This window comes from Hemitrygon akajei, chromosome 10, assembly GCF_048418815.1.
Source record: "Hemitrygon akajei chromosome 10, sHemAka1.3, whole genome shotgun sequence".
Lineage (NCBI taxonomy): Eukaryota > Metazoa > Chordata > Chondrichthyes > Myliobatiformes > Dasyatidae > Hemitrygon > Hemitrygon akajei.
Window position 1 is genome coordinate 146,781,017 of NC_133133.1, and position 25,107 is coordinate 146,806,123.

Sequence of the window (25,107 nt, forward strand, 5' to 3'; positions counted from 1 at the left end):
TTTCTACACTAACTTCCCTCAAGGCCCTAGGGAATATCCTGTCAGGATCTGGAGACTTAACCACTTTTATATTCTTTAAAAGCAGCAGGACTTCCTTTTCTTTAATCATCATCGTTTCCATAACTTCCCTACTTGTTTCCCTTACCTTACACAATTCAATAACCTTCTCCTTAGTGAATACCGAAGAAAAGAAATTGTTCAAAATCTTCCCCATCTCTTTTGGCTCCACACATAGCTGTCCACTCTGATTCTCTAAGGGATCAATTTTATCCCTGACTATCCTTTTGCTATTAATATATATGTAGAAACCCTTTGGATTTATTTTCACCTTACTTGCCAAAGCAATCTCATATCTTCTTTTAGCTTTTCTAATTTCTTTCTTAAGATTATTTTTATATTCTTTATATTCCTCGAGCACCTCATTTACTCCATGCTGCCTATATATATTGTAGATATCTCTCTTTTTCCGAACCAAGTTTCCAATATCCCTTGAAAACCATGGCTCTCTCAAACCTTTAACCTTTCCTTTCAACCTAACAGGAACATAAAGATTCTGTACCCTCAAAATTTCACCTTTAAATGACCTCCATTTCTCTATTACATCTTTCCCATAAAACAAATTGTCCCAATCCACTCCTTCCAAATCCTTTTGCATCTCCTCAAAGTTAGTCCTTCTCCAATCAAAAATCTCAACCCTGGATCCAGACCTATCCTTCTCCATAATTATATTGAAACTAATGGCATTGTGATCACTGGACCTGAAGTGCTCCCCAACACATACCTCTGTCACCTGACCTATCTCATTCCCTAACAGGAGATCCAACACTGCCCCTTCTCTAGTTGGTACCTCTATGTAGTGCTTCAATAAACTATCCTGCACACATTTTACAAACTCCAAACCATCCAGCCTTTTTACAGAATGGGCTTCCCTGTCTATGTGTGGAACATTAAAATCTCCCACAATCACAACCTTGTGCTTACTACAAATATCTGCTATCTCCTTACAAATTTCCTCCTCCAATTCTCGCTCCCCATTAGGTGGTCTATAATACACTCCTATAAGTGTTACTATACCTTTCCCATTCCTCAATTCCACCCAAATAGTCTCCCTAGACAAGCCCTCTAATCTATCCTGCCAGAGCATAGCATCCTGCCAGATCGTGTTTGCAGAAAAATGAGGAAAGTTGTTTTAAATGATAGGGAGGGAAGGGCCTGGAATTCACTACCTGATAGGTGATAGAAGCAAAGTCCTCATCAATTTTAAAAGGTGCTTGGAGAGCCAAGACTTGCATAGCAAATGATTCAGGGCAGGAGGTGGTATTAGGCTGAAAAAAGGGTACAAGAAATAAAACATTGACAGATAAAGTGACTAAAAAAAGATCCAAAGATGTTTCATGAACTCGTGAAGGAAAAGTGGACATCAAAGAAACATAAAGGTCATATTGGAGTCCAAAATAGTATATTAGGCACATATAAAGCTCTTCCATCACAGAAGAAAAGAATAATACAAGAATTGACATTAAAGCGGAAGAACATAAGGTTTTGGAAGTAATAAATATTAAAAGGGAGAGGACATATTAAAGGGTTAAACACCTTACAAATGTATAAATCTCTAAACTGAGACCATATTTATCCCTGGCTCTGAAAAGAAGCAAGGAGGTACCTGGCACAAACTCTGTCTATCACTTTACAAACCACTGTGACTACAGTAATGGTGCCAGAGGACTGTGAGTCTGGTGCCACCATTGTTTTGAAAAAGGAGTGATCAAGTTTCCACAGCCTAAAAATAATAGTGAGAAATGAAATATCAAAGAGGCAGGATAAATCAGCATTTACAAAGACATAGATTCTTCTCAACAAGAGGACATCCCTGCAGGATCTCCTCAGGGTAGTGCCCTAGGCTCAACCATCTTCAAATGCTTCATCAATGACCTTCCTTCATGTAAGGTCAGAAGGTATTTATTTTGACTCTTCAGAAAATGAAACAGTCCACACCTAAATCCAGCATCACCTGGGCAATCTCCAGGATCAGGCAAACATCGGTGGCAAGTAACATTCGTTGACACAAATGCAAGGCAATGACAATATCCAACTAGAGAACACCCAGCAATCACCCCTGACATTTAATGGCATTACCTTCACTGAATCCCGTATTATCAATATCTGTTTGGTAAACATTGACTGGGAACTGAACTGCAGTAGTCATGCACTATTCTCCACAAAGTAGTTTTGAAAACACAGACTGGAACATGTTCAGAGAGGTGGCTACCTATGGCCATTACATTAACATTGATGAATAAAAGGGATCCAGCATGGTTGATAGCAGAGGTCCAGGCACTGCTGAGATATTGGGATGCTGCCCTCAGATTAGGAGATAAGATGGCTTTCAGATCAGCAAGAGCTGTGCTTTCCTGTTCTATCAAGAAGGCAAAATGGGACTATTCATAGAGCCTGTACAGGCATTTCTGTGACACCAGAGACACAATAAGGGAGGGCATTCTCTCCATAATGGACTACAAATCCATCCTGAGCAACAATGAAAGTGACGCCTCCCTTCCTAATAGGCAGAATGCTTTCCGAACACGATTTGACAAATTGAATGAGGTGACTTCAAGGAAAGCCCGCTCTCATCCTGAGAAGCAGGCACCATGTCTGGCCGCAGCTGAGGTGTTGAGGGCCCTTGCCAGGCACACAAAGCGGCAGTGCCGGACAACGTTCCTGGTCAAGTGCTGAGGGACTGTGCAGTCCAGCTAACAGAGGTCTTAACGGAGAGCATTACGATCTCTCGGAAACAGTCCACTGTGTCCCTGCAGGCTTCAAGTCAGACAGCATCATTTCAGTACCCAACAGAGCAATGGTAATTGGCCTAAGTGATTACCATCTAGTGGCACTGACTTCAACAATCATGAAGTGCTTTGAGCAGCTGGTGATGGATCATATAATATCCCACTTTCCTCCGAGATTGGTCCCATTCAGTTTACTTATCCATCAAATCAGTCCAATGATGATGCAACGGCCTCTGCCCTCCACACTGACCTGTCCCAGCCAGAAAATGGTGCCTCATATGGTAGGATGCTATTGATCGACTTCAGTTCGGTGTTTAGTATGATCATCCCTCAGCACACAGTGGGTCAACTGTCCTTGTTGGGTCTCAATATTCTCTTTGTAATTGGATCCTGACAGAAAGACTAAAGTCAAGCCATGTTGGCAGCAGCTCCTCTACCTCCATCACACTGAGCACTGGTGCCCCTCCCACCCCCTACCCCGCCAGGCCGCGTGCTCAGCCCGCTGCTGATGTATGATTGCACTGCTAGATTCAGTTCCAACCAAATCATCAATTTCGCGGATGACACAATAATGTTCTCATCACCAACAATGACAAGATGGTGTACAGAGAGGAGATAGAGTATATTATAAAAAAGAGGAAGGAATTTGTTTTGAGTAATAAGGATGAGGACTTAAAAAATATGAAAGAAGTTGGGTTTTGAGATATACTTAATCAAAGAAATCAGTGTTCCGAGGAAGCTGAATAATGAACATGATGAAATATAGCAAACAGCATACAATAAATGAAAGAAATGCCACTCCCTCTCCATTTGGATTAATCCGGAAGAAGATGGCGCTAGTGAACAACACGGCCAAGGGCGACATCCTTCAGACAGTTCATGAAACTACTTCCTTCACTTCTTTTATGTCTTTGTTTTCTTTCAAGTGTGTTTCTGCTACTGTTGGAGCCTGTGATCTACACTTTGGTGGTGTGTTTTTAGGCTGATCGAGCGATCACGGCTTTGCTGTCTCCGAAGGTGTTTGCTGAGGTTTTAGGCGAAGTGTGCGGCCTCAAGGACAAGAAGCCTAGAGATGGGGCGTGAGCCTATGATCGACTCCATTTCTCGCTTATTTCACTGGTTAAAGCATCGAGGAAGATTGAAATCATTAAGGCATGAGCGGGTGTTCAGCACCATTTTCCAGCCTCTCGCTCGCTGCTGCCATAGAAAGGTCCCTGTATACCTATGGTCTCTCTCTCTCTCTCTCGCTCTATGCTGCCAGAGGATTGTGCTGGAGTCCTGGGTCTTGGGCAAGGGTTAATTAACGCAGTTTGTGGATTGAACTCTGCAGTACACGTTATGATGTCTTTCTAGGTTCTGGTCTCTCCTCTATTTTGTTGGTATTTTGGGTGATTTTGATGGGGGTGGCCTGCAGAGAACGAATGACGCAGAGCTAGATTGAAATGAACTGAATATGCCTGAATTCTTTTGATTTTGCGTTTTATATTCTCTGTTTTTGTTTGTTTTATTTTTTGGTTTTGCTTTTTGATGATTTTTTTTACTTGTGCATTGTGGGGAGGGTTGATGTTTGTTTTTGAATGGGTTTTGGGGTTTCCTTTGTTTCATGGCAGTCTGTGGGAAGACAAATCTCAAGTTGTATATAGAATACATACTTCGATAATAAATACTGGTTTAAGACAGCACTGCTGAAGGTGAGTGACTACTTACTGGTGGTTACCAAAACAAGGAATACAACTAAATACATTATCACTAAGACCTCTTCTGTAAAAAAAACATGGTAAAGCGATCACTGCAAACAATGGAGAGGCAAGCGAAAGCGAGACTGAGTCAAGGGTTGAAGCATTCAGGTGCAACGTGAAGCTGAAGTGAGATTGAAACATATTCGAGACAAAGTCGGGGATAGTAGAGTAGTGCAAAGTCAGAGTGGAGGAGAGTCAGATTTGAGGCTTGTCCAGCTAAACAGAGGGTGAAGCTTAATTGATCTAAGATGTGGAAAAGTTAGGTGTGGGCTGAAGCCTGGCGGTGGGTCCATACCCAGAGTGTATTGATGCTACAGGGCCTGGGTCCTAGAACAAGGAGTGACCCGACACTCTGATGAGGCCAGATCGATTGAAAGGGCAGGGGAGTCGGGACCAGAGGCAAGGGTCAGGTTGGTTTTGCTTGATGCTCCATGATGTTTACTCTGCTCTTTGCTGCACTGAGGCTGAGGCAGTGGGCCTGCTCTGGCTGCTCTGGCCTCTGTGTTTGCAGGCTCCATGATGCCTACTCTGCTATGCACTGAACTAAGGCTGTGGCCTGCTCCAGCTTCTCCAGGTTCTGTGTCCGAGGACTCACTTTCTAAATGCTATTTGCTTACCTTTATTGCTTACTTGGCTTGTTTTTTTCTCTTGCTGCACAGTGGGCGTTTTTTGGTCTTTTTTTAAATAGATTTTTTGGGTTTCTTTGTTATGCGGCTGCATGTAAGGAGATGAATCTCAAGCTTGTGTAATGTATACAGACTTTGATAGTAAATGTATGTTGAACTTTGAACTTCAAAATGTACTTTGAATCTTTGAAAGTAAATATATATATATATATTTGTGGTTGACCCAATTTGTCTTATAAGGATAAAATCTTAAAAATTCACTGTAATAACATGATTGCAAACCATCACAAATGTGGATTATAATGGAAAGCAGCAAAGTAGGGCAACAGAGTAACTCAGTAAGGAACATATGGGAAGGAACAGATTTCCACTATCTGCTTCCTTCTGAGTTGCCAGCTGGCAGAAAATCTATGATCTGATACTGATAATCAGCATAAAACATAAATTATTCAGCAGAATATGACACTTGGTATGGTATTGAGCATTATTGCCAAAACATATTTTTTATATAAAAAGGCAACACTTGAAAGTTTTTTTAATGATTACAATGAAGCTTCTAATTACAGAAGACAGATGATGTCAATATGAAGAATATGGCACCGGATGGGATTTTAAAACCAAGCTGGACTGACCAACAAAGAAAAGATTAAGATTCTCTGTCAGTTATTTCACACCATCAAGAAAACTGCTTGTTAACATTAACAGAAGCAAATAGAGTTGTTCATATATTACTAATTCCGTCAATCTGTCTCCAAAAATCCAGCAACAGATTGCCTCCCATTCTTTGTTCTATTCTGAATACAACACAAATTCACTGACAAACAACTCTGAAATCAATTCAAATCTGATTTCTGAATGTGGAAATTTATTATAGGAATTATTCTACAGCACCACATCATGTTCACTTCATGAATAAGCTTATTAGCAATAACCAGTATCTTTTTTTTTGAACATCAATTTCTTCCATGAATTAACCCACTTCACCTTTCCCATTCCTGTTACCTTCTCACACCTCATCTCCTTAGCTGCTCATCACCTCCCTCTGGTGCTCTGCCACTTCCCTTCCTTCCACAGTCTTCTATCAGATTCTTCCTTTACCAGCCCTTTATCTCTTTCACCTATCAGCTTCCCAGCTCTTTACTTCACCCCTCCCCCTCACCCGGTTTTATCTATCACTTACCACCTGGTACTAATTCCTCCCCTCCCCCCACATTCTTGCTCTGACTTCACATCCTTTCTTCCAGTCCTGATGATGGGCCTCAGCTCAAAACCTAACCTGTTGACTCTTTTCCATAAATGCTGCCTGGCCTGCTAAGTTCTTCCAGCATTTTGTGTGTGCTGCTTCTCATCTTTTTTTATTGCTCTGTTGCTGATGTTGAGTCATCAGTGATCTTTAAAATTCGGCAGCAGCTGATATGCTATTATATTCTGTTGAAGTATGAAATCAAAATCGCTATCACTTCTGCTTCACTAATCAGACCTGAATAGCATGCCCATCTAGTGCACAATTGTGATAGAGGCTGCTGGTAGCATCAGTTGTAGTTTAAACTCAACAGAGAGATTGTGCAATTGTAAGTCTTCTCTTCATATTAATATTTGGGGCAGTCATTCTTATGATAAAAGGAAGTCTTTTATTTACATAATTCCTTTCAAGTCATCAAGGGTATTCCAAAGCACTTTATAGCAAAGTAGTTTAGAAACGAGAGACAAGAGATTACAGATGTTGGAATCTAGAGCAATAAACAATCTGCTGGAGGGAATGAGTGAACAAGCAACATTTATTGTCAGAGGGGTGGTGGTGTTGATGTTTTGGGTCGAGACCCAGAATCTGGATGAGATAATTTTGAAATGAAGTGATTTCAAATGAATGAATTGTTTCAGATTAGATTTGGTAATTCACAATCAACATTATCAATGAGAACTGCTCATATTTGTGGGAGTGTGCATAAATTATGAGAGAAAAGGGAAAGCAATTATTAATGTAGCTATTTTTCTGTTGATGCAGCTGTATTGGCTTTAAGGCACTGACGTGGAGAAAGGCTGAGCCATGTGTCAGCTCAATTAAGCTTTTGATCTGAGCTGTGCTGATTAAGGAGCTGAGACTGCTCTAGCTCCCTGCAGTAAATATAGAGTGGGTGAAGGAAATATGGCTAGACGATATCAAGCAACTCTTGGAACCAGCTACTGGGACATAGGTGAAGCAATCCCTCCCCCACAATCTCTTCACCTGGAATCTCAAAGATAAGACAAATCTGAGATTTGGAGTAATTCAGAAAAAATTAAGTATCATTAAAATAACCATGACAATTTATTTATAAGGACTCACACACTGAAAATATTTTTTCAGGCCTCTTATTTTGAACCATTTGACATGTACTGTAAGTAGCTTTACAAAATGGCTTGTCAAGAATTTCTTTATGTTTAAAGCTATATTGTGACTTCTAGCAGATTATTAATTGCATGGAAGATGTTCAGTCAATCATTTCCTTCATTATTATTATTATTATAATAATAATCAGAGTGGGGTCCTTGCTGATTCCTCTGATGTTCCTAGCCAAAGCATGTTGAGTCAGGCTCTGTATCTCCTTCCTGATGGTAGCAATGAGAAGAGGGCATATTCTGTATGGTGGGGTCCTTAATGATGGATGCTGCCTTTCTGAGGCACTGCTCCTTGAAGATGTCCTGGATACTATGGAAGCTAGTATCCATAATGGAGCTGACTAATTTTACAACTCTCTGCAGCTTACTTTGATCCTGTGTAGTAACGCCCTCCCCATACCAGATCGTATTAGTAGCCCCAATTTACTATTAAATGTAGGGAATTAGTTAAGAACATTATAAAATTATAACATGATTGTTCTCTATGGCATCATATGTATAGGAAGAAAATCACTTGAGGTTGTTCTATCACCCCTAATCATTTATTTGTACATTATCTTCTCACTATGTCTCTTTTTCCCATCCCCTCTTACCCCACCTCAGTCCTTATCCTTGCAACATTCCTCACCTAATATCACTAACTTACCATCATCACTTCTTCATCTCACGAACAGCAGCGTCCTTCCCATTTACCTTTTATGCTAAACAAGTTTGGTGTCCTTTCAAAATTCAACAACTGATTTAAAAAAATAACATATTTAAAAGGAAGCCTATGTATTCTTTTGTCACTTCCCTCTTATCCTGTTCAGTTTCTAACCTGTCTATATGGCTATTCCATTTTTATATAAAATAATCTAAGAAGTATAGAGCATTATTGTCAAAACATATTTTATATATAAAAAAGGCGACACTTGAATTTTTTTTACGATTACAAAGAAGCAAATATTCCAAAATCTGAAAAAAATCCAAAATCTGAAACACTTCCGGCCCTAAGCACTTTGGTTAAGGTGTGCTAAACCTGTATTTCAGTTTCATTATCTCCAGCACAATAGAATTATCCTGAAATGTTGGAAGAAGAGGAAAAGTCGTGGCAGATTCTTTGACTGCACAAAAGGCATTCTCTGCCTGAATGCCAGTACTCACAATAGTCAGATGGTTAATGTTTTGGTGGTTCATTATTTCAAAGGGAATTTAGATAATAGAACTTAGACAACTACTTACACGAGTAAATGGCTGACTAGCCATTTGTTAAATAGTTGTTTGGAGTTATCCACTTCGAAGCAAGTTATTTGATCTCCAGCATGATTCTTTACATCTGTTCGGATGTCATCACCCACATTAGCAGGCTCTGGCAAAACCATTTGGCAACAATGATAGGCACCTGTTTGAACAGGGTTTTGCCCAATTACTACACAGATATACTGTTGGCATACAGAAGAGAATTTTAAATTTCTCATATGATGGAGACAGACCTGTGAATCACACAGATCCAGCAACATGCAAGCAATGCTCAAAGATCTCTTATCGAAAGAAGAGATTATTGGGTATGGATCTGGATTGACTTTGGGAGCTGTTCACACAGAATCTGCTCCTGATTTAGAGTGAAATGAACAGAATGCAAAAGTCATTGCCAGATTAAACCCAGATCCAGGTAAACGTGCAACTTAAAAATGGAACCGGTTTCCAACTGTTCTGTTCCATGTCATTTGCTCTGTTAACCAGTGTTGTGTAAGCCCCTGAGTGCTAAATGTGTACCTTTCAATCAAATTCAGATGAATTCAGATATATATATATATATATAATCTATCTCCCAAGACCCATAAGCATATTTCAGAATATCCAGAAGCTCCGTTCCTTCCCTCTGCAGTCTCCCTCTCTCTCATCCAGTCCGGATTCTGCTTGACCTGCCGAATTTCTCAACATATCTTTTGTTACTCCATTTTTCAGTCTGTAGTACATTTTCTTTCTCTCCAATTATCTCTTTCCATCCTCCTATCTCCTGTTCCTTATATCTCTATCTTTTAATAATAATTCTCTAATATACAGTATATTCTTCCACTGATCCCCGACCCATTTTCTTGTCTTACTTTCTTTCCCAAAATTAAAGACCTGTTAAGTCTTTTGCCTAAACTCCCTGGATATAAGTGCTGGATCAGCTCATTACACAGTCTCACGTTTAGTGATAAAACACAAGGTACAAAGCGATAGAAAATTGGATTATATTCCATGAATGCAATGTTAATCAATAGCCCAACAGCAAAGGATAAAATCATGGTTTTCTTAAGGGGAAATCTTGCCTGACAAATCTGTTGGAATTCTTGAGGAAATAACAGGCAGGATAAACAAGGAGAGTCAGTGGATGTTGTTTACTTGGATTTTCAGAAAACCTTTGACAAAATGCCACATATGAGGCTGCTTAACAAGGTATTACAGGAAAGATACTAGCATGGATAGAAGATTGGCTGATTGGCTGGAGGAAAGAGTGTGAATAAAGGGGACCTTTTCTGGTTGGCTGCCAGTGACTAGTGAAGTTCCACAGGGTTTGGTACTGGGACTGCTTCTTTTCAGATTATATGTCAATGAATTGGATGATGAAATTGATAGCTTTGTGGCCAAGTTTGTGGATGACACAAAGATAGGTGGAGGTGCAGGTAGCATTAAGGAGTCTGCAGAAGGACTTAGACAGACTGGGAGAATGGGCAAAAAAGTGGCGGATGGAATATAGTGTAGGGAAGTGTATGGTCATGAACTTTGGTAGAAGGAAAAATTTTAAAAATCAGAGCTGCAAAGGGACGTAGGAGTCTTTGTGCAAGATTTCCTAAAGGATAACTTGCAGGTTGAGACAGTGGTAAGAAAGGCAAATGCAATGTTAGTATCCATTTCAAGAGGACTGGAATATAAGAGCAAGGAAATAATGTTGAGACCTTATAAGGCATTGGTCAGACTGGACTTGGAGCATTGTGAGATGCTTTGGGCTCTTTATCTAAGAAAAGATGTGCTGGCATTGGAGAAAGTCCAGAGGAAGTTCATGAAAATGATCTCAGGAATGAAAGGTTAATGTATGAGGAGCGTTTGATGGCTCTGGACCCGTACTCACTGGAGTTTAGGAGAATGAGGAGGGATCTCATTGAAATGAATATTGAAGGGCCTAGAAAGAATGGACGTGGAGAGGATGTTTCCTATAGTGGGGGAGTCTAGGACCAGAGGGTGCAGCCTCAAAATGGAGGGACATCCATTTAGAACAGAGATGAGGAGGAATTTCTTTAGCTATATGGTGGTGAATCTGCTAAATTCATTGCTACAGATGCCTGGAGAGGCTAAGTCATTAAATATATTTAAAGTGGAGGTTGATAGGCTCTTGATTAGTCTGGGTATCAAAGGTTACAGGAGGAAGGCAGGAGAATGGGTTGAGAGGGATAATAATTCAGCCATGATAGAATGTTGGAGCAGAATCAAAGAGCTTTATGGCTTAATTTTGCTCCTACGTCTTTTGGTCTAAGCTCCAATGTGTGCAAGCCTCAGCCCTCGATCTTTCACAGACCAATCAAGGAAACATCTGTAGAGATACATTACTTATTTATAGATTAGTTTGTCAATTTTCACCTTTCCCATTCTTCTGTTTTGCTATATTAAATTAAGAATAATTAATATAAATATATTTATATTAAGTTATATTAAATAATGAGTTTTGGTGAGCTTGCCAAAAACAGAATTTTTAGATTCCTGATATAGCATCACTTTAAGTACATACAATATCCACCAATCTACTTCCAAACTTCACTCTCTATCTTCCCAAGACTGCTCACAAGTTAAAATTATACCAATGACAATAACTGTCAGTTACAGTTTGAGAGCTAGATTATTCTCATCAGAAGTGTACTGCAATGTTGATTTATGGCAGAGCGCAAGAAAATATAATTGTCCTCCCAATAATCCCTGACAGCAACACCTCCAGTTCAACAGTCATCATATAGGTTCTGGCAGTTGCTTGAGAACTAAAAGGATATTCTATATGATGTGCTTTTTCCCTGTCACTTCTTTGCTCCTTTCACCTTGAAGCTTTGCTAAAAAACTCTTTTTAGCTTTTTCTGTAAGGATATTTATTCTCATATGGTGGTTTTTTTCCCTCTCATTAATTCAATTTTCTCAATCCATCAACTTGTGTGCACCAAATGTTATTCATAATTATAATAGAGAACTTACTAAAAAAGTATGCATGCCAACTGCATTGTTGCATAACAATCATTTCAATCCACTGTCATACAATCTAAATCCATAAGAGGAAAGTAAAAATAAGCTGCAGATCCTGGAAATACGAAATGAAAACAAAAATGTTGGATGCACTCAGTAGGTCAGGCAGCATCTTTAGAAAGGGAAACAGTTAATGTTTTAAGTCCAACCCTCTTCATCAGAACTGAGAAAGAAGTAGAACAAAGAACAAATAGTAGAATAGTACCATACAGGAACAGGCTCTTTGCCCCACTAAGTTGTGCCAAACTACTTGAACTAGTCCATTCTGTCTACACAAGTCCATATCCCTCCATTCTCTGCACATTCACGTGCCTATCCAGGAGCCTCTTAAATAGCCGATGCACCATCAATAACTCTCGGAGACGTGAGTCGAGATAGGCTTTTATTAGCTGGAAGAAAGCACAGTCAGCAGCGTCAACAGCCAGAACCCACCACACAACATCCTGGAGACTGAGGGAGGAGCAGTGCCTCCAATCGCCTTTATACAGGGGTCTGTGGGAGGAGCCACAGGAGCAGTCAGCAGGGGGGGCGTGTCCAGGCAGGTAAATGTAGTTCACCACAATAGCTCTGTCAAATTTGCCTCCACAACCATGCCTAGCAATGCATTTTGGGCACCTACCACTCTCCATGTAAAAAATCTGCACTGTCCATAATGTAACCAATCTTTGGATCATCTGCAAACTTACTAACTTACCCATCCACACTTTCATCTGTTTACACAGTGTATATCATCAACAGCAAAGTTCCCGGAATAGATTCCCTCAGAACTGCATTAGTCACGGACCTCCAGCCAGAATAAACCAGAATAAACGCTATTGACCAATACCATCTGATGCCTACGGGCAAGCCAATTCTGAATTCAAATGGGTAGGTCAGCATGGATCACATGCATTTCAGTCTTCTGGAGGAGCCTACCAATTGGAATCTAGTCAAAGACCTTACTAAAATCCATACTAAAAACACCTTACCAAAGACTACATTCTCAGCTCCACTTTCACAAGTTACCTTCATCACTCTTTGAAAAGCCCAATCAAGTTAGTAGATGTGACGGCCCAGTCCATGCTGACTAGCTTTAACATTAGGTATGCATCAGTTGTCTGGGACATCGCCTGTAGGTAGGGAGGACACAAACACCTTGATCATGGCAATCTCATTTCTTGACTCTCTCAATAACTAGAGGTAAAAGGCCATGGGAACCCATCCAGTTTAATGCTCTTCAAGAAACTTAACCTCTTCCTTCAACTCAAAATGTCCTAGCATGCTCCACACTAATCTCACTATTTTCCACATCTTTCTCCTTGGTAAATATTGATGCAGGTACTCATTTAGGACCTCACCCATGTTCTCTTCTTTATACTTAGTGGTCCTACCTTTTCCCTACTTACCCTCTTGATCTATGTGCTAGGCCTAGCTCAGATTTTCTGAGATGCTGATACCCAAAGGAACTTGAAGGTGCTCACCTTTTCCATAGCAGACTTTTCAATGAGGACTAGTGCAGGTTGATCAGACTTCCCCTTTCTAAAGTCTGCATTCAGTTCCTTGGTTTTGCTAACGTTGAATGCAAGGTTGTTGTTATAACAACATTCAACCAGCTGATCATGTCACTCCTGATCATGCCTCCTCATCACCATTCATAATTCTTTCAATAATAGTAATGCCATCAACAAATTTGTAGAAGGCATTGGAGCTGTACTTATCCAGGTAGTCATATTAAAGAGAAAGCAGAGCAGGGAGCTAATACACTGCCCAGAGGTGCACCTATGTTAATGGCCAGTGAAGAGGATATGAGGTCTCCAATCCATATTGATTGTAGTCTCCCAGTAAGGAAGACAAGGATCTAATTGCAGAATGAGGTACAGAGGCCACGGTCTTGGAGGCTGATGGAAAGTTTTGAGGTAATGATGGTATATTGAACAGTTAACAGTAGTCAATGAACAACAGCCTGACATATGTGTTATGACTATCCAAATCATATGTGGTATGATTGATGCCATCTTGAAACCACACACTATAGAAGCAGGAGATTTAAGATGTCCCTGAACCTTCCAGACAGTTGGTCAGTACAGGCTTTGGCACATGACCAGTTACGCCAGCAGGGCCTGTCTCCTTGCAAGGATTACCTTGTGAGCTTCACCCTTCTGAAGGATGTTCTGACATCAGCCTCCAAGACTGAGATCATAGGGTCATCAGGTGCTATGGGAACTTGTGCAGGTGTGTCATTATTCTCCCTCTCAAAGCAGCCATAAAAGACATTATGTTCACCAGTGAGTGATTTAATAGCTATTTATACTATTTGTTATTGGCTTGAAGGAAGTGATGGCATGAAAGCCCTGTTACAGGAGTCAAGCATCCATTTGTGTCTCCAGCTTCATCTAAAATTGCCTCTTTGCTGGAGGTCATACTTGAACTTCTTGTAGGTCTTTTGGTTGCCAGTCCCTAACACCACAGATCTAGTCATCAGCAAACTATGAATATCCTGGTATTGGGAAGAGCAATAAGTTTTTGTGAACACATACTTGTCTGCACAGATTGACTGAGAAATATTTGTTCATATTGGTTGATGAATCCCCGAATATGGCCTAGTCCACTGATCCAAAGCAATTGGTGGACTGATAACTATAATGATAAGATGCTTATTTCTTAGGTTTGGAGGTGAAGAACATTTAGTTTATTGCGATGCTGGAGGTGGAAAACCATCCACAAACTAAATCCCAGCATAAGCCAAAACCTTCAGATGGTATAAAGCAAAAAGTAAAACAGTTCCATTTGCAACTAGAATTACAGGGTCTATATCAGCCTTGCAAATTTCTCATATGCAAAAGATTTATGAATGATTTATTAAGGTTTGATTAACATTATTGTCCCGAGTCTGTCAATAAGTCTGAGACTTCAGTGTTTGACAATATGTGTGTGCAAGCTTCAAACTGTCACCATTCAGAAGTTAATGGTTCCATGTAGAACCTCAAGCATTTGTTTGCAAATTTCAGTCCAAAAGAATTAAATGAGGATATTATACAAAATCAACACTAAGGTAACCTATTAGACTCATTCAAACTCTAAGCAAACGAAAGGAGAGATATATCAATTGTTTGTTTGGTTATTTATGTTGTGCATTCAAGTGCCCGCACAGAGCAAAAATTATTGAAACTTTTTCTACTTCAAGACCACAATCGTACATTGACAGTACCAGCAGATGGATGTTTATATGTTCCTTTAGTAGGACAACAAAAATGTGTTTAATTGTGAATGTTCAAAGCCTATTGCAAAATGTCAAGAAGAGATCTTGCTCCTAGAGTCATAGAACACTACACTACAACATGGGATCAGATTCTTCAGCCTATCTGGTTAACGCCAAACTATCATTCTGCCTAGCCCATTGACCTGCACCTGAACCATAGTCCTCCATACCACTCCCAAACATGTACTTATCCAAATTTCTCTTATATGTTGAAACTGAATCCACATCTACCCTTTGCATACTCTCACTCTGACTGAAGAAGTTTACCCTCATGTTCCCCTTAAACATTTCACCTTTCACTCTTAACCTATGACCTCTAGTTTCAGTCTCACCCACCCTCAGTGGAAAAAAACTCATGCTTGTATTTACCCTATCTATACTGCTCATAATTTTTATATACCTCTGTCAAATCGTCTCTCATTCTCCTATGCTCCAGAGAACAAAGTCCTAACTTGTTCAGCCTTTCTCTATAAATCAAGTCCTGACGTCCAAGATAAATTCTTGTAAATTTTCTACACTTTCAATCCTATTGCTATCTTTCTGTAGGTAGGAGACCAGAATGCACACAATACTCCAAATTAGGCTTCACCAACGTCTTGTACAACTTCATCATAACATCCCAACTCCTCTACTCAGTATTTAGGTTTATGAAAGCCAATGTGATGAATGCTCTCTATATGACCCTATCTACCACTGACAAGGAACTATGGATCTGTATTTCCAGATCCCTTTGTTCTACCATTCTCTTCAGTTTCAATGCTGTTACATTTCTTTTTCATATCCATAAGGCAAGGCAGTCATTGAGATTAATTAAAGCAGTTTCCTGAAGTGTTAACAGCTTATAACTATATATTACATGACCATGTAACTAATATCATCATTTACTTTAATTTTACATTAATGTATCATTTTATTTATTTTACTGGCATTGGATATTGAAAGAACATTTAGATGGCAATGCCCCCATGTGCCTGTTGTGGGTAGAGTCATGAGTTTGAGAGTTTTTCTGGAGTGAGATAGGTCAATATCTGCAATGTGTTTTGTTGATGGAGTACACTGCAGGAAGAGGGAGGAGTAAAGGTGAGTGGGATTCTGATGAATTGAGTTGTTATGTTCTGGATAATGTTGTGTTTCTTAAGTGTTGTTGGAACTGCACTCATTCAGGAGGTAAGTCACTCACCGCAGGTTATTCAGACTCCGTTCTGCATTGCTTGTGATAGTATTGATGTGATTAGTCCATTTGAGTTTATGCCAAATGGTTGTCCCAAAATTTTAATTGTAGTAACTCAAATGAATGCCATGAGTAGGTGGTTAGACTTTGCCTTGATGGAAATGGCCACTACCCAGCATTTTTGTGTTGCGGAATTTATTTGCCTATCAGCCTATGCCTGAATACATCTAGGTCTTGCTGTGTGGAGGCATCAACTGCTTTATTAGCTTAGGAATTGCAGGTGGAAATGAACATTGTGAAATCATCCACTCTTCTGCTTGACAGAAAAAATCCGGTAACAATGTCCTGGTATTGGTACCTACACAATCACAACTAAATTCTTTCATGTGATGTGAGGCTCCAATGATTGGTGTGCTTTCCACTTAATGCCCACTGACTTCCGCTTTACCAGTGCTTCTCAATGCCATGCATGTCAAATACTGGCATGACATCAAGTGCAATTACTCTCGCCTTATCTCTGGAATTTAGCTCTTCTTACAAATATGGACCAAACTATAATAAAGTCTGGCACCTGAGAGAAACCCAAATAACAATGAGCATTACTGTCTGGTATAGGGGGACTACCGAACAGGACCGGAAGAAGCTGCAGAGGGATTTCTAAATGGACATTGAACCCTTGAACACTATCTCACTTTTTAATATATATTATTTCTGTTTTTTTCCATGATTTTTAATTTATTCAATATATGTATACTGTAATTGATATACTTATTTATTATTATTAATTTTTTCTTCCTCTGTATTATGTATTGCATTGAGCTGCTGCTGCTATGTTAAAAATTTTTCACAACAACATGCCTCATTCTGATTCTAATAATTGGTGAGTTAGATACTGCCTGATAGAACTTCTGATGGACCTTCACCATGCTAATGATTCAAGCTTCAAGCTATGAAATCTTTTTCTTCCACCTTCTGTCAGAAAACAGTACCTTGAGACTAATTGTAAATATTACTATTCTCCCCATATTAAAGTTTCTGCTATTTGGGGAAATGGTACTTTAAAAAAAACAAATCATAGGCAAGATCAATAGCATGCTCCAGACCCGCTGCTTTAGAGTCCCTCTGAACCAGTTCAAATGTTTGTTGATATTGTCTCTCTCTATGTTGTTTTGGCACTGTTTCACAGTCTTGTGTTGATTTTTTTTGTTCTCTTGTTCATCTGATAAATCTGTGGTGTTCAGTCTTTGCTTGTATTGTTCCTTCACAGCTTCCAGTTTCAATAACACCAGCTGCTATGCATATTGTTTTGCTCTTTTCCTTAGGAATTAAATAGGCTATTAAGATCACTCTTTTGATGCTATTCTGAGACCTTATGGGCATTTTAACTACTCTTATCTTGATAATACACAATTTAAACTTGACTTCTAGATTGTAAAATTCCATTTCCTCTGTGATGTTCTTGAAGATGTCAATGAAGTTCATTTTGGGTATTTATTTTGCTATTTTTTCTGGATGCTAATTATATAGCTTGGAAAGCAGGAAAGAAGGAATACTTTAGAAAATCTAGTTAACTTTTCATTTAAGCACTAATCATATAGGCTGAGAAGATCTGTAGGCCAACTGATTAAAGTACACAATAACCATAACTAATTGGTTAATTCAATACTTTAAAACTCCTTGTTTTCCCAGTTGAATCCAGATTGGTTCATAAAAATTGAAGTAAAATGCTACATGATTCAAGTGACACTACATCCAGAGAAGCCCAACTTATGCCAGAAACATTCAGTACTGGTCATTGTAAATTATCCTATGATTAGACGAGGATTAAATTGGTGGGTTGCTGTCTGAAGCTGCTTGATGGGCTGGAAACACCTGTTCTGCATTGTATCACTAAATAAATATTATATCACGCAACATGAGAAAATATGCAGATGCTGAAAATTCAAGTAACACACACAACATGCTGGTGGAACGCAGCAGGCCAGGCAGCATCTATAGGAAGAAGTACAGTCGACATTTCGGGTCAAGACCCTTTGTCAGGACTAACGGAAAAAAGAGATTTAAGAGTGGGAGGGGGAGGGGGAGACCCAAAATGATAGGAGAAGACAGGAGGGAGATGGATGAAGCTAAGAGCTGGGAAACAATAACTCCTTGCCTGTTCTCCATCTTCCTCTGGTGCTCGCCTCCCTCTTTCTTTCTCCCTAGGCCTCCCGTCCTGTGATACTCCCCCTTCTCCAGCCTTGTATCCCTTTTGCCAACCAACTTCCCAGCTCTTAGCTTCATCCCTCCCCCTCCTGTCAGCTCCTGTCATTTTGGGTCTCCCCTCCCCCTCCCACTTTCAAATCTCTTACTATCTCTTTTTTCCATTAGTCCTGATGAAGGGTCTTGACCCGAAACATCAACTGTACTTCTTCCTATAGATGCTGCCTGGCCTGCTGCGTTCCACCAGCATTTTGTGTGTGTTGATTATATTATGTTATATTAATAAGGGTTTTATTAATACACTTCTACTCAAAAGAACAAATGTGTGAAATAATGTACAGTATATGTTTGAAATGTGCTCCAAGCAGTGCTGTTTTCATAATCATTATATTAATAAGCAGGATTTCTCTATAGCATTCCATAAAAGGATATACCTTATTGTGAGAAATGTAGTTGAGTAAACTTATTGATTCTGTACAGAGTAAGTTACAGAGAAACAAATTTCTAATTCACAGAGAAGAGGTAAGAAAGTTTCAAACAGCAGAATCAAATATAATGCAAATACAAGTCCAGGCTTCCTACCTGCTGCAATAGCTGTCTTCTTGTTCACAGTAACTGTCACCTTGGTACTGGTTGTCACCATTTTCTTTCTATTTTTCTTTCCTGAGTGGAATTATATTAAAAATGAAAAAGATTAAACAAACAGTAAATATACAAACACAAGGAGGACATTCACCTCAACAAGTCACTGTTGGTATTCCAATGACCCCATTTCACCATTTCACCTGATCTTTCTATTCTCTTTTCCCATATTTATTAAGACACATTTCATTTGAAAGCACTCAACCCTTTTCATCAACCAGTGATTTCTAACATCATATTTTTATCTCTATAAATATAAACAAGTATTTCCTCATTTCTCCATTGAATGTATTATTCATTAATATTTACATCTCCAGGTTTTAGATTCTGCCATAGGTGAAATCTCTTGCAACCGGTTCAATCATTCAGAAGTGAAATCATCTTTTAGATCTGGGAACATTCTTATGAAGTTTCTCTGCTGATTCTTTGAGCTTTTCATAGCATGAAGACTACACTGTTTCCTTTGGCTGTGCTGCATCTTACATTTAGCTACATTTTCCCTTGTCTTACTCTCTCTCTGAAGTTATTGAGATGTAGTTGAGATCTCCCATGATTAGTTAAAGACATCAGGCTGATTCAGCAACAGATCTACACGGGTATACATACATAAGTATATATGCAAACAGGGACATACACAAATCTAGCAACCTGCACACGTACTGACAATTGCATTTAGAGATGGGCAATGAGATGATAATGGACATAAGCTATATGAAGATCATAAAGCAATCCCAGTCAAAGGAAGAGAAGGGAAGACAGGTGCAAGAGAAGAGGTAGGGCTTTTCTGGGGAATAAGTGCAGCATTTAAGAAAAGATGTTTTCATAAGTACTAACCCATGTCTGCCTCAAAGGCTATGTAGTAAACAAAATGTCCAGCTGGATGCTCAGCGGCTCGTCGGTACCAGAGAGGGAAATGATCCATGGTGAAAATACTAGATCTGTCACGAGTTGTAAGGAACTTTCTGTAAAATGAAACAAACGATCAAAGAGCATTCAGGCAGCAAACATGATTTTATATTGACATGTAGGTATGGACTGAATCCCTTCAGAATCTTCACACAGAGAAGCAAGTGGACTATCAGAGGAGGGAAGACCAGAGCAAAGAGGATGCAGTGTTTCTTTGCAAACATGGAAGTGTTTTTGTGCTTCCAGTGACCCATAAGAAAGTACTAATAACAAGATGATGAGAAATTAGATTTGCCAGGTAAACTCTCTGAATCATGTTGCTGTCTGAAGCAGGCTCAGCACTATACACTGTTGCTACAAATGGTAATTAAAATCTTATTTGCATCTGTAAGACACCATGAGTTACTGACCTTTAAATAATGGTAAGGCTACAATATTGATAGTAGTTCTTGTTACTGTGGAATCCAGATATCTATAGCAAGAACGACATTTAACCCCTATCCTTAGGAATTAACCTTAGCCTGAGCTATCTTATATAGTAATTGGGTAAATCTAATTTCCAGTTAGAGAAAAAAATCCGTATCAAGAAAGCTAAAGTACTCTATTTCCCCCAAAATAATCAGAGAACTCAACTCTGGAAAAATACTGGATATGAAAAGTAACACAAAGAAGTACAAAATCTCATCATATGTGGTAAGCAGTGTTTTTCTTTTGGAGGATAATACCTAGAAATAGAAGATATAATTGAACCAGATTAGCAGAATATTAATACTTCATGAAGTTTGTCTCAGCATGCCTTAGTTTGCCTTACTGAATATCTGTCAGCCATGTGCCTGTGTGTACATTCTTACACCAATGGGAGGAAAGGATAGTGGGACAAAACTTCCAGGTTTTATGAAACAAGTTTCATTGCACATTTATAATTGAAAAATATTTGTTAATGCATTTGTTTTGCAACTCTGTTGAAGCTTAACCATCATACTTATTGAATTCTGGGGAACAGAATTAACTTATGTTTATATTGAATTTTTTTTCTGGTCTTACACCAGTTTCCCTGCAGGTGGAGTCATTGCAATAATAAAATTCTGCAAAAATCACTTGCGTGTTCGTATAACTAATTTTGTAAGAACTCTTATTCTTACAAATAAGCGTAAGAGGTGGTTAACCTTAGATGTTTTTGCTTTCATTTTATTTGTAAATAGCCTATAGATTTATATTGCAACCAGAAAAAATTGAAGAGTTTAAATGTGTTCAATCCTAGGATGCTTTAGAGGTTCCATCATCTACAAAGAGTTCCCATCACCAGCCACGTCTTCTTCTCCCTAACCCTTCCTGCTTACCATGGATGTCACTGCCTCTGTGATTCTCCAGTCTGCTTGTCCCTCCCTAACCTCTTACCTTTCTACTGAAACTTTCCACTATAATCACAAGAGCTGTAATATTTATTCTTAATACTATCCTGGATCCTAAACATCCCTTTCAGGTAATGCCAACCTCCAACCTCATCTATTGCATTCAGAGCTCCTGATAAAGCTTCCTCTACATTGGCAGGACCTAGTGCAGCCTGGGGGCCTTTACACAGAAAACAAATGCTCCATTCACAATCGCCATCCAAGCTCCCAGCTGCATGTCATTTCAGAATCAGAATCAGGTTTATTATCACCAGCAGGTGAAATTTGTTAACTTAGTAGCAGCAGTACAATCCAATACTTGATAATATAGAAAGTAAAGTAAATCAGTTACAGTAAGCATACATATGCATATAGTGCAAAACAGAAATAATATAAAAGAAAAAAGTGAGATAGTGTTCATGGGTTCAATGTCCATTTAGGAATGGGATGGTAGAGGAGAAGAAGCTGTTCCTGAATCACTGAGTGTCAATTCTTCCCATTTCTACACAAACCTGTCCATCCTCAACTTTCTCTACTGCCAACCTGAAGCTCAATCCAAATAGAGGAACAGCACCTCATATTTTGTCTGTATAGTCAACAACTCAATGACATGAACATGGAGTTTTCTAATTTTGGGTAGACTTCTCCTCCAGTAGGTTCCTTACCCTTTCCTCCCTTTACTCCATTCCCACTTACTTCTGATCTGCCTTGGTCCTCCCATTTTTGTCCCCTTTCCCTCAACCACCACCCTCTCCCTTTCCAGCCCCTGTCACCCAAGTTTGACCCCTTCTCCCCAGTCCCATCCTCTCACTACACACACAGTTCACCCACAGGCTTTCGCATCCTTTTCCCTTGTCTGGTTTCATTTGCCATTCTCCTCTCTCCTGATGGGCTCCATTATCACCTACTTTGCTTATCTTTCCCCTTTCCCTTTGTGTTCCTGCATATCCCTGTTCAGCATCTTTCATACACCACCCACTACATCTGTCTTTCATATTTTTTCTCTCTCTTTGCCTGCTTTCATCTATCATTCACCTGCTACTACTCCCTAACTCCAACTCTTTCCCTCGCCCCTCCACTACCTGGTTCAATCTTAATACCCTTCCTTATTCCACCAATCACCTCAGACTCCTGTCTCACCACTCCTCTTTTGCTCTTTATACTGGCTGTCCGGCTTCTCCACTCTTAGTCCTGATGCAATGATACCTTTCCTTCAACAGATGCAGCTCAACCTGCTGAATTCTCCCAACAGATGTCATTCCTGCCAAAGGGTTTCAGCCCAAAACGTCAACTGTACTCTTACCCATAGATGCTGCCTGGCCTGCTGCATTCCTCCAGCATTTTGTGTGTGTTGCTCGGATTTCCAGCATCTGCAGATTGTCTCCCAACAGATTGTTTGTACTCCAGATACTGGCATTTGCAGTCTTTTGTGTCTGCTTTAGAGTTTAATATGTGAGGTCACAATTTAGTTAACTGCACTGTTTAGCTTCTGCTGCAATGCAAGATATAGAACACAGGATATGTAATTCATACTGAGATGCCACATTGTGCAGTGAGATAACGAAGGCCATCTTGAGATAAGACTAATGAATTTAGGATAATTGTTTTCATACCAAGGTATGTCAAAATTCATAGAAACTAATGCATTTCTGAGTGTCACATCCATGAGCGTACACACAATATCATACCATGATGCACGATAAGGATTGTGTGCATGGATAGAGATGTATTAAGATCTTGACTTTCCCTTAACAATCTGTAAATAGAAGATAGGGTGAAAAGTTCAATAAAGGCACAGATGCAGGTCCTTTGGGCTAACGAGTCCATGCTGACAACGGTGCCCAGCCAGCTAGACCCGATTTCCTCCATATTTCACTAAGCCCCTCCCTTCCATGAATCTATCCAAGTGCTTCTTAAATGATACTATTGTACCTGCCTCTACAAGCTTGTTTGATATGCTCACCAACCTCTGCGTGAAAAAGTTGATCCTTTTAAATCTTCTCCTTCTCACCCTGAATCTATGCCCTTAGTTTTGGGTTCCCCTTGCCTGGGGAAAAGACTATTACCATCCATCATGTCTATGCCTCTAATAGTCTTAAACATTTCTATAAGGTCATCCCTCGTTCTCCGATGTTCCAAGGAATAAAGACCTAGTCTGGCCAATCTAACTCAGGCCCTCCAGTCCTGGTAATGCCCTTGTAAATCCGCACTCTCTCCTGTTTAAACACAGTTTTTCCTAGAACAGGGTGACCAAAACTGTACACAGTACTCCAAGTGCAGCCTCACCGATGATGTGTACAACTGCTACATAATGTCCCAACTCCTATACTCAGTGCCCTGAATGATGAAGACCAACATACTAAATGCCTTTTTCACTATCCTCTCGACCTGTGATGCCGCTTTCAATGAGCTATAAGCTTGTAATCCCAAGTCTCTTACGTTACCTCGTGTCCCACCATTCACAGTATAAGTTTTACGCTGTTTTGACTTTCCAAAGCGCACCATCTCACACTTACCGGCATTGAAATCCATTTGCCACTGCTTGACCCACTTCCATAACTGATCAACTGTAATCTATGATAACCTTCTACATAATCAACAACACCTCCTAATTTCATGTCATCTGCAAATTTGTGCATTTGCATCCAGACCATTTATGTAAATAACAAGTAACAAAGATCCAAACATGGAACCCTAGTGGCACACCACTAATCTTCAGCCTCCATTCTGGAGAACCTGAACAGCTTTCAACCACCACCTTTTGTTTCCTACCACTGAGCCAAGTTTGAGTTCTCCTGTCAAGGTTTCCCTGAATTCCATTGGACCTAATCTTCCAGACCAATCTACCTTACAGGACTTTGTCAAAAACATTGATAAACAAATAAATAACATCCATTACCAAACCCTCATCTACCTTTTTGGTTACTTCTCAAATCTTTAAAAAAGTCGTCAACATAATTTCCCATGCCGACTCCTCTTAATCAAGCTCTGTCTAAACAAATATAGTAGATCCTCTCCTTCAGAACTCTCGCCAGTAACCTCCCCACTAATGATATCAGGTAGACTGGCCTGTAGTTCTCTGTCTTGTCCTCGCTACGCTTCTTAAAGAAAGGAGCAACATTAATCATCGGGAAATTCACGAATATCTAACGAAAACCAAAACATTGCAACAAGGACCACACAATTTCCTCTCTTGCCTCCCACAAAGTCCGAGGATATACTTGGTCAGGACCCGGGGATTTATCTACCTCGGTACACTGTACGGATCATTATCTGGTAGCATGAGAGTCCCCCAGACATCTACACTGGTTTCCCTTACCTCCTGAGCAACTATGATTTGCCCTCAGTAAACAGCAAGGAGAAATATTCATTAAAAATCTTACCCATCTCTTGCAGTTCAAAACACAGGCAGCATGGCTGATTTCTAAGGGGACTTGCTCTCTCCCTAGCTACTAGTTTGTTTTTAATAAAGCTATAGAAGTTCTTGGGATTTTCCTGAAATTTACCTATCCAATATATCTCATACCCTCCTTTGCCCGCCTGATTGCCACGGTAGTGTAGTGATTGGCGTGATGGGCGTCGGAGGTTGGAGTTCATTTCCAGCATCATCTGTAAGAAGTCTGAATGTCCTCCTTGTGGAATGTGTAGGTTTTCCCCGGGTCCTCTGGTATCCTCCCACAGCCTGACGACATACCGGTTAGTAGGATAATTGATCATTATAAATTGTCCTGTGATTCGGTTATGGTTAAATCAGGGGTTGCTGTTTGAAGGGCTGG

General features: G+C 39.7%; 1 protein-coding gene across 5 annotated transcripts in view; it reads right to left on the reverse strand.

Annotated features, from left to right (window-relative positions):
* The window catches only part of cacna2d4a (calcium channel, voltage-dependent, alpha 2/delta subunit 4a), a 370,881-nt gene that overhangs the window by 179,458 nt on the left and 166,316 nt on the right, over positions 1–25,107 (reverse strand). For all 5 annotated transcript variants that reach the window (XR_012100619.1, XR_012100620.1, XM_073059275.1 and 2 more), the window contains exons 25-26: positions 19,869–19,996; positions 18,975–19,055 (exon numbers count right to left, since the gene is read on the reverse strand). Coding sequence is in view for 3 of the 5 variants with exons in the window: in XM_073059275.1 (XP_072915376.1) it covers positions 18,975–19,055; positions 19,869–19,996 (209 nt within the window). In the remaining 2 variants the exon portion in view is untranslated. The remainder of the gene's footprint in view (positions 1–18,974; positions 19,056–19,868; positions 19,997–25,107) is intronic.